The sequence below is a fragment of the Microtus ochrogaster genome, chromosome 8 (genome assembly GCF_000317375.1).
Source record: "Microtus ochrogaster isolate Prairie Vole_2 chromosome 8, MicOch1.0, whole genome shotgun sequence".
Classification (NCBI taxonomy): Eukaryota; Metazoa; Chordata; class Mammalia; order Rodentia; family Cricetidae; genus Microtus; species Microtus ochrogaster.
In genome coordinates, this window is record NC_022015.1 from 25,681,668 (window position 1) to 25,690,944 (window position 9,277).

The 9,277-nt window shown below is 44.1% G+C and overlaps 1 protein-coding gene across 7 annotated transcripts in view; it reads right to left on the reverse strand.

Moving 5' to 3' along the window:
• Window positions 1–3,655, reverse strand: part of Eef1akmt2 (EEF1A lysine methyltransferase 2) — a 46,187-nt gene extending 42,532 nt beyond the window's left edge. For 3 of the 7 annotated variants that reach the window (XR_001229004.2, XM_026781566.1, XM_005351398.2), the window contains exons 1-3: window positions 3,533–3,655; window positions 2,419–2,484; window positions 1,597–1,711 (exon numbers count right to left, since the gene is read on the reverse strand). Coding sequence is in view for 6 of the 7 variants with exons in the window: in XM_026781566.1 (XP_026637367.1) it covers window positions 1,597–1,711; window positions 2,419–2,484; window positions 3,533–3,642 (291 nt within the window). In the remaining variant the exon portion in view is untranslated. Of the gene's footprint in view, window positions 1–1,592; window positions 1,712–2,418; window positions 2,485–3,345; window positions 3,476–3,514 lie in introns of those variants that run through there. The other 4 variants (XM_013347895.2, XM_013347893.2, XM_013347896.2 and 1 more) reach the window with 4 other exon arrangements.
• Between the last annotated feature and the right edge of the window lie 5,622 nt (window positions 3,656–9,277).

The following is a 9,277-nucleotide window of genomic DNA, read 5'->3' on the forward strand; positions in this document are numbered from 1 at the left end:
AACTCACAGAGATCCGCCTGCCTCTGCCTCCCGAGTGCTGGGATTAAAGGCGTGCGCCACCACCGCCAGGCTAGCTTTCTATTTTTTTTAACTTGATCTCTGTGCATTAAAGGACCTCTTCCAGAGGTTCTGAGTTCAATTCCCAGCAACCACATGATGGCTCACAACCATTTATAAAGAGATCTGGCATCCTCTTCTGGCCTGTAGGCATACATGCAGGCAGAACACTGTATATGTAAGTAAATAAATCTTTAAAAACAAAACAAAAAAACCCTCAACTTAAAAAACTGTTTTTATACTTATTTTGTTTGTTTGTGCATGGAGGGCAGAGAGCAAGTAGCATTGCTGAAGTAGTTCTCTCCTTCCACACATGAATTTCAGAATCAAACTCAGGTGGGCAGGCTTGGGGCAAGCACCCTCACACACTGGGCTGTCTCGCTGACCCTAGCTTTAAAATGGTTATCTTTAACCATTAAGTAGCCCTGTGCAATCAAATAACCAAAGCCTCTGTGACAGGGAGATGGTGCAGCAGGTAAAGGCACTTGGCCACCGAGTCTAATACACATATATACAAATAAACAAATGTAAAAATTAAAATACTGCAAAACCTTTTTGTGAGGGAACAATTTTGCAGATTTCTTTCATTATGTTCTAGGGAAAACAGTAAGAAGGAATGATGCTGCTTCCCAATACCAAATCTGTATCAGTAAAAATATACACAGACAAAAACCATTTATGAGACACAGATACAGAGATACAGAAATAAGAAGGGTCTATTGGAGGAACTGGTTCACACAATTATTGTGATTGAGAAGTCTCATAGGCTGTCTGCAAGGGAATGCCAGTAGCATGACTCAGATAAAGCCCAAAGACCTAAGAACCAGTAAAGCTAATGAGATAACTCTCAGTCTGTGGCTCAAAGCCTAAGGATCCAGGAGCACTGGTGTAAGCCCTAGGATCCTAAGGCCAAGAGTTTGGAAGTGCACTACAGCAAGAGATAACTGTCCTAACTTTTAGAAAGACCAACTTAGTTTCTGTGTTTGTCCTTGACAGGCCTCAACCTACTGGATGATGTATACCCATACTGAGACAGCTCTTCCCATACTCTATCTACACTCAGACATTAATCTCCTCTGAAAACCTCACATACACATCTTAAATAATCGACCCAGATTTTTGGTATTGCTATACCTAATATGATACAACCACCAAGCACAGGACCACCAATGTTCTCATAAACCCTTTGCTTTCTGCCATAAGAATACAGGGATTGAGGTTTTCAGAATTCTGGCTTCTCAGAATTTCACATTTAAGATTTTACTCTTTGAGGACTATGACTTTTGAGATTTTGCACTTCTAGGACTTCACCATTCACTAGCATCTGAGATTCCAGCTTCCAGGATCATGCCTGAAACCATATCTTTACTACTTTCCTAAAGTCCATGCAGTCTCCTTTTCCTCCCATGTGAACACTCAGAGTTTCCCAACTGTTTTGCTATTTCACAATTAGATGGCAATCTCTTAACTGCAACATTTTTAAAAGAAAACTTTCATTTTAAAAATTGGCTCAAATACATGAATACTAAAAGTACCAACAAGTTCAACCAGGAAAACACCATTTCCAGTTCCAATGTCAAGTACTGAGGCATCCAATGGGATCTTGTGTTTCTGCATCCACCTTATAAGTCGGTTCATACTCTCTTCCCCAAACCTGTTAGGAACAGAATACAAAGAGCAGAGATACAGCAGAAGTTACAACTATATTCTACTTCACCTGTTTATACCATATACTCACTCAAGTCTTTTTTGAAAAATGAGAAGTAATATTGACTATAACTAGTTTAAGTTTCATCTTTATTGGTATTTAGAAGAACACGCCTCTAAAAATGGAATACCCAAGGTATGTATTATATATAATATGTACATAAATAATAAGCATAGAGGTATGAGCATTTATAAACACACATGTACACATACACACATACTCTATCTACATTAACATTAATCCTTTAAAACGATGTCCTAATACTTGCCTTCTTGGACATCAGCAAATATTGGTACTTAAAAATTTCATTACTTAGCTGAAAAATTACAACTATGGAATGGAAATAACTTCCTAGTACTGTGATCAATTTAAATATGGGTCACTAAAAAAAAAAAAAAAAAGACATTTTTAAGCTGTCATTGAAGCAAAAGTCAGGCAGAGGCAAGTGGATCTCTGAGTTTGTGGCCAGCCTGCCTTACAGAGCAAGTTCCAGGGTAATGCTGTCTGGAAAAAAAAACAAAAACAACAAAAAACAAAAGAAAGAAAGAGATCCTTTAAAGCTACTGAAGCCAGATTCAACCCAGGCATCTAGACTGTCTTTGTTGTAAGCATACTCTCTCATACCCAGAAAAACCATCCTCCGTTTAACTCACCAGATTTCTCCTGTATCTCCATATTCTTGGAATGTTCTCAGTTCTCTCTCATAAACAGCATCCCAACTACATAAACAATGAAATGTGAAGCAAGATTCCCAAATTAAACTGTATTTTGTGAATTAAATAATTTCCAATGCATTACATGGCTACTCACAATCGCCTTAAAACATTATTAGTGTTATCAATAAGTGCACACAACCCATTTTTTAAAAAATATCCTTGAGCTAAAAGAATGAGAACTATGAGCAAGCAAAATAAACAAGTACTTATATTCATGCAATGCACAATCCTATATACATTTTAGTTTAAAGAATAAAAACAGGCACCTGCCCAAAAATCTCTTAAATCCCAGACCCAAGTTCAAAACTGGACTGCGAACAAGCTGAGCTTGTGGCTCCAAATTTGCTCATCAATGTGCAGATACAGGATTTTCTAGCCAGTAGGTTAGTGGTTTGCTCACAATGAGCACAGCGAAGATAAAAATTTTAATTAAGTGCTAAAACAGTCTTTGCCTCTCCCTGTATTCTAGCTTTCCCATTAAATCTCTTAATCCTTACAGCGGCAACTCCCCACCCCCTCCCCTTACCATCCGTTTTCTCCTCCTATTTCATCTCTACAACCCCTGCTCCCTCCCCCAAATTTCTTCCCATCCTAATTCTTGTTCCCTACATTCATTCACGTATATTCCAATCCATTAATTTCTTAGCCTCAACTTTAGGTCAGGACACTTCCTCTCTGGTTCTCCCAGAACCCTGCCATCTCACTAGCTCACAGTTCACAGCATCCGCCCCTCCACCTCCTCCAGAAGCCTGATCCCACAGCTCTCCCAGGACCTCCCCGGGCCCTCGTCCGGTTCGTTGCCCAGCCCTCTACCCCCTTTTCCCCAAGCCAGATTCCAGACCCCTACACCGGCTCCCCAAGGACCTCGGGTGGTCTTGAATCCCTAGAAAGAGGGTTAACCGCTCCCAGGGCGCGCTTGGGGTCTCGCCCCTTAAGTCCCCACAGGTGGCTTCCACCCTCCTCCCTCGGGCTTCCAAGCAGGGGTGGGGGTGAGGGGTCCCCATCTCCTTCTGGGCCTCAGGCTCCCGCTCACCCGTCCCGCCACACTCACTGCTCTCGTGTCCCCAGCACCGATGGGACGAAGTCACACGCCACGGGACTGCCCTCTCGAGACTGCGCAGGGAGCACAGTGCCGCCTTGACCGTCAGCATCCGCGTTCATGTCGCTCTGCGCCTTGTGGCCTCTCGCGGCCGCCATAGAGACGCGGTTCGAGCAGAGGGGACGCGCCAGCCTGGCCTCTCTAGGCGATGGAAGACCTTCTCTCTCTAATGCTCCAGAACAGGCCTTGGGAGGCCAACCCACAGTCAAGAGCCTTAGAAGCCATCTTCCTCCAGCCAACCTTCCTTGCACCTCTTACACTCTTGCTCTCAAAGTGACCATATCTGGGGACTGCTGTTTGTTGACATGGTTCAAAGTACTGCACTTTGGGAAACACGCTGTCAGAAGCCACAAAAATGAAACACACACCACTCGGTCCTAATACATGTCCTCTTATCTCTCTAGTGAGGCAAATCTGGAAAGTAGGTAGGTAGGTCAGCCCATCGCATTACTGGCTTCCAGACCAAAAGACTAATTTTATGTGTGGCTAGAATTCTGAAAAGTGACTTGATGTAACCTGATGACCCTTTAAGAACTTATGGTCCAGGAAATCAATGCCTTTGGGGCCACCCACAGTACGCCAGCCTTGGAGTTCCGATAAAATGAGTAGGGGAATGAATGGAACGGCCTCAGTGGGTCTTCCTCTGCCCCAGGTAGGCATCTGAACCCATGCAAATCTCTACCTCTGCATTTGTTTGTTCACTGTAGTTTGCTGAAAATAAAAGGTGGCTTCTTCCTCAGGACTTCATGAGTCTGAGATTTCTTCTGCCTTCCGCTGACTGCAGCCCGCAGTTCTGTAATACAATGAAAGAGATCTTATGTGTCAGCACCTAGGACATTTTCTGTAGTAGCCATGAAATTGTCAAAGCACTCGTGGTCGAATGTGCTCAGCAAGGATCTCAAAAGTTCCCTAACAAGCCGCCTTCCAACGAGAACTTGTTTCCAAGGCTACATTTCTGTTGACTCCGCAGACAGAAGCCCAATAACAAGTCCCGCGAGGTAAATGGCAGCAACGGTTGCCCTCCCGGTTTGCAGTTCATCTTCTTCTACAAATGGTGTTCCAAGATCTTCTGGCAATAAAGAATAAAGTAAAGGGCAGATGGAAATCCATGTACATAGTGATTAAAGAACTCGGGAAAGAGAGTAAGTAACCTTATTACAGAGCAATAAAACCACCGGATACCACAGCCAATTAGTGCCGCCCTGGGCAAGTAGCTGTTTTCATCTTTTCTAGACTGTAGATGCTACAGAAAGCAAGTCTGAATGTGAGGGACTGGTTCTTTAAAAGCTTTCAGTCTTAATTAAGAAGCAGCCATGAAAGATAAGCCTGCCTTCATCCCAATGTCTTGTCAACACTTGAAATGCTTTCGCTGTGTGTGTGATAATAGCTGTAAACAGTTTTTGGTATGGAGCCCTGGGAAAAACCATGATTTATACCAAATCCCTTCCCTGACTCCAGGAAGGATTATTCTGACTGCTTAGTCCCCAGGGCTGTGGGAGCACCGCCTCTGATTACCCAGGGAAAGGGGAGTCTTGGCAGTAGGGGGGAGAAGTTCCATTGGGTAAACTGCCTAGCAAAAGGTAAAAGCAAAAGTATATAAGGAATATGGCCCCTGTCTCTGAGTACCAGTTTCACGAGACCAAAGGCAGACCTGCAAAACATGAGCTTGCCAACCTTGGTTTTGGTTTTTGGTTGGTTGGTTGGTTTTTGGTTTTGTTTTGTTTTTTGATCCCTGCTGACTGGCAAAGTGCCTACCCACAGTTCCTTAGGAACTATGCTTCCCAGAATCCTCAAGCATTTCCCATTTGACAAATCCAAGATGAAGGGCATAGCTTTTCCTTCTTTGACCATGCAACAGCCAGTACCAGGGAACACACTTCCAAGAAAACCTCCTTACCTCCCCCACTCCTTTTCCCCCTTCTGCTTTGATGTTTGGTTTGGTTTGGTTTGCTTTGGTTAAACTGGTTGGTTGGTTGGTTGGTTGGTTGGTTGGATGGTTGGTTGGTTGGTTTTTTGCAACAGGGTTTCTATAGCCTTGGAGGACCTGGAACTCACTCTTTACACCAGGCTGGCCTGGAATTCACAGAGATTCGCCTGCCTCTGCCCCCCAAGTGCTATGATTAAAGGCATGTGCCACTACTGCTCGGCTCAGCTACCTTCTTAGATAGCTCAGACCCACAAGCCCAAGGATGGCCCTGCTCACAGTCAGTTGAATCCTTCTCACTCTGCCTCCCAAGTATTAAGATTAAAGGCAGGCACTGCCAGCCCAGGACATCTCTATTCCCCTACAGCAACCTGCTGGTAGAAGAGAAACCATCTTTCTTTGGACTCCACACTTTTTTACACAATATTTACTCAACAGTTACTATAGTGATATATTATTTATGTTTTAATAAATAAAGCTTGCCTGAAGATCAGAGGGCAAAGCAGTTATACTAGTCAGCCATACAGGCAAGGGAGTGGTGGCACACACTTTTAATCCCAGGACCTGGGAAACTGAGGCAGACGGTTCTCTGTGAGATCAAGGCTACCCTTGGCTACACAAGATTGAATCTGTATAATAGAGAAACAGAGCTCACACAAAGGTGATCCCAGCACATGGAATCACATGCCTTTAATCCCAGCACTAGGGAGGTGGAGACAGAAGTGATATGACCAGGCAGAGAGAGGAATATAAAGGGGAAGAGACAAGAACTCAGTGGAGTGTGGAGTCTGAGGTTGGTGGAGAGCATTGCAGGATCGCTCCTTTGCCTGAGCCTTGGCAGAGGTAAAAGGTCTCTTTAGAGGTTGACTGCTTTGCTTTTCTGATCATCAGCTTGAACTCAAATATCTGTCTCTGGGTTTTGATGGGGAAGCTCAGTCAATTACACTTGGCTAGGGTGTGGCCACTGGGGGCCAGGGAAGAAAACCTGGGAATCCAGGTGCGCTCGCTCTCTTAGCTCGGTGTTCGCTAGACCCGTTTTGCACATCAGAACTTTTACCCCGGTGGGGTGAGTTTCCCTGTTTTCAATTATTATATTAAATTATATCTGTTCTTTTGAGCAGGACTGGTTAATTCTAGCGTACCGATCGAATATGCCTTCACTGGGCACCCAACGTAGGGCCTGAACCCACGACCCTGAGATTAAGAGTCTCATGCTCTACCGACTGAGCTTCAGGGTTTGTATTATTTGTACTACAAGCAACGAGTTGGGCAGTAACTACATGCCTGGCATTACTCCATAGGACGTAAATACAACAGCAAACAAAGAAAACATGAACCCTTCCTTGTCTTGACGAATTTCACAATAGGCTAGCAGGGGGAAAAGACAATAATCCGGGAAAATGGAATAAACTTAGAGATAAAGTTAGATAGTGATGGGCGTTTGTCTTGGTTAGGTTTGTCAGCTTGACACACCCTAGAATCCTCTGAGAAGAGACCCTCAATTGAGAGATTGCCTAAGTCAGTTTGGCTTGCTGGGCACAATTGTAGGGGATTGTCTTGAGAGTGTCAGAAGCAGTAGTTACATTATAATAAGAGTACTGGAGACTCAGCAAAGAAAATGAAGCAGCCAGGTGGTCATGGTGCACACTTGGGATGCAGAGGCAGGTGGATCTCTGTGAGTTCGAGGCCAGCCTGGTTTACAAGACCTAGTTCCAGGACAGACTCCAAAGCTACAGAGAAACCCTGTCTAAAAAAGAAAAGAAAGAAAGAAAGAAAGAGAGAGAGAGAGAGAGAGAGAGAGAGAGAGAGAAAGAAAGAAAGAAAGAAAGAAAGAAAGAAGAGAAAAAGAAAATAGAAATAAGAAAGAAAGTGAAGCAGTTTATTTGACAACCTTGGAAACTCCTATGTGAGCCTAGAAGCAGCTTTGTAGGGAAACCGGGAGCCACCTTAGAACACTGAAGATTCAACAAGTTGCAAGCCTACAAACTAAGTGCATAACTCAGTTATGCACCCTAACAAATGATCTTTCTTTCCTTTTTTGAATAACTAGAAAGTTACAATCCTAACAAAAAACACCATGTGTGGGTCTATCTCCATGATTTACATTCTGCTTATTTCATTTCATTTTTGTTTTTCTAGACAGGGTTTCTCTCATAACCCTGGCTGTCCTAGAACTCTACTCATAGACCAGGCTGGCCTTGAACTCACAGAGTCTCACCCTACTTCTGCCTCCTGAGTGCTGGGATCAAAAGGATGTGCCACCATCACCCCATATCCTGCTTATTTTAAAGCTTATCAAACACAATGACCTTGTAGGAAAGCTTGGATGTTTGTGATTTTCTACTCTAAATTTACATTTGGGGAAGGTAGCTTATTAAAGTTTAGGGGTGCTGGGCGGTGGTGGCGCATGCCTTTAATCCCAGCACTCGGGAGGCAGAGGCAGGCGGATCTCTGTGAGTTCGAGACCAGCCTGGTCTACAAGAGCTAGTTCCAGGACAGGGTCCAAAACCACAGAGAAACCTTGTCTCAAAAAACCAAAAAAACAAAAAACAAAAAACAAAAAAATAAAGTTTAGGGGTAGTGTAGTAATAAGAGCGGCGGGTAGGAGGACTAGACAGACTAGCAGGTTCACGTCTAGCTGGATCTGAGCTGGCTTGAGAAAACTTTGAAAAGTGAACCATCAGATTTAATGTCTAACAATTGTTCATGGATGTAGGAGGGCCCAGCCCTTTGTGGGTGGCACTTAGGCATGCAGTCTTAAACCGAGAGAAGTAGCTGAGCTGAAGAGGACAGCTGCTGGAAAATGAGGTCGTCTTTCTCAGGGAATAGTTTCAGGAGATGTACATTGGGAGCTGTTAATGGAAAACTTCCCCAGTAGCCAGGCTAAGCCAATCACTCCAGCAAGCTGGATGGCCTTTCAGGACAGCTAGAGCAGGCATAAAACAGAGAGTCATGCAGTTAGTTGTCTAGGAGATCAGCATCCTAGGCAGAGGAAACAACAAAAGTCAAGGCACTATGGCCTGATTGAAATTTCAGTGCTTCCAGAAAGCAAAAGGGCCACTACCATAGCTGAAGTCAAGCCAGCCAAGATAGCAGAAGCACAAAATACAAGCATAAATTAGGGGCAGGGAGGGGGATCTGTCAGTGTAGGGTTTGGAGGCTGGCCAAATGTGATTGACACCTTATATTTAAACATTAACATGACCTGTCATTGGCTGTGTTGAGCACATATTTGGAAGGGTAACAGCATCACTTCATTACCTTGACATTCTGAAGAAGTTAATTCTGTTGTGAGGCCTTTGCTGAGTTTAGCTCCTTCCCCAGAGTTTGGCATTGGAAAAATATCCACTAACAATGTCAAGTGCCCTTTAGGGGCAAAATTGCCACCAACTGGGACTCTTACTGTAATGAAGAGAGAGATGATGGTGTTTGGCTCAGGGTAGCAGGTGTGCTGGTAGTGAATTGTAAGACTGTGTATTTTGAAGATTGCTTTAGCTGATCTGATGTGGGCAACAAGAGCAAAGAATTGTCAAGGTTCACTGCAAGGTTTTGCCTTGAGCAATTGTCAGAAACAGTTTAATTTGCTGAACTTGGGAAAGGAGAAGCAGCTTTATAGGGAAACCAGGAGCCACCTTAGAACACTGAAGATTCAACAAGTTGCAAAAAAATTAGTTCCAGCCGGGCGGTGGTGGCGCACGCCTTTAATCCCAGCACTCGGGAGGCAGAGGCAGGCGGATCTCTGTGAGTTCGAGAGCAGCCTGGTCTACAAGAGC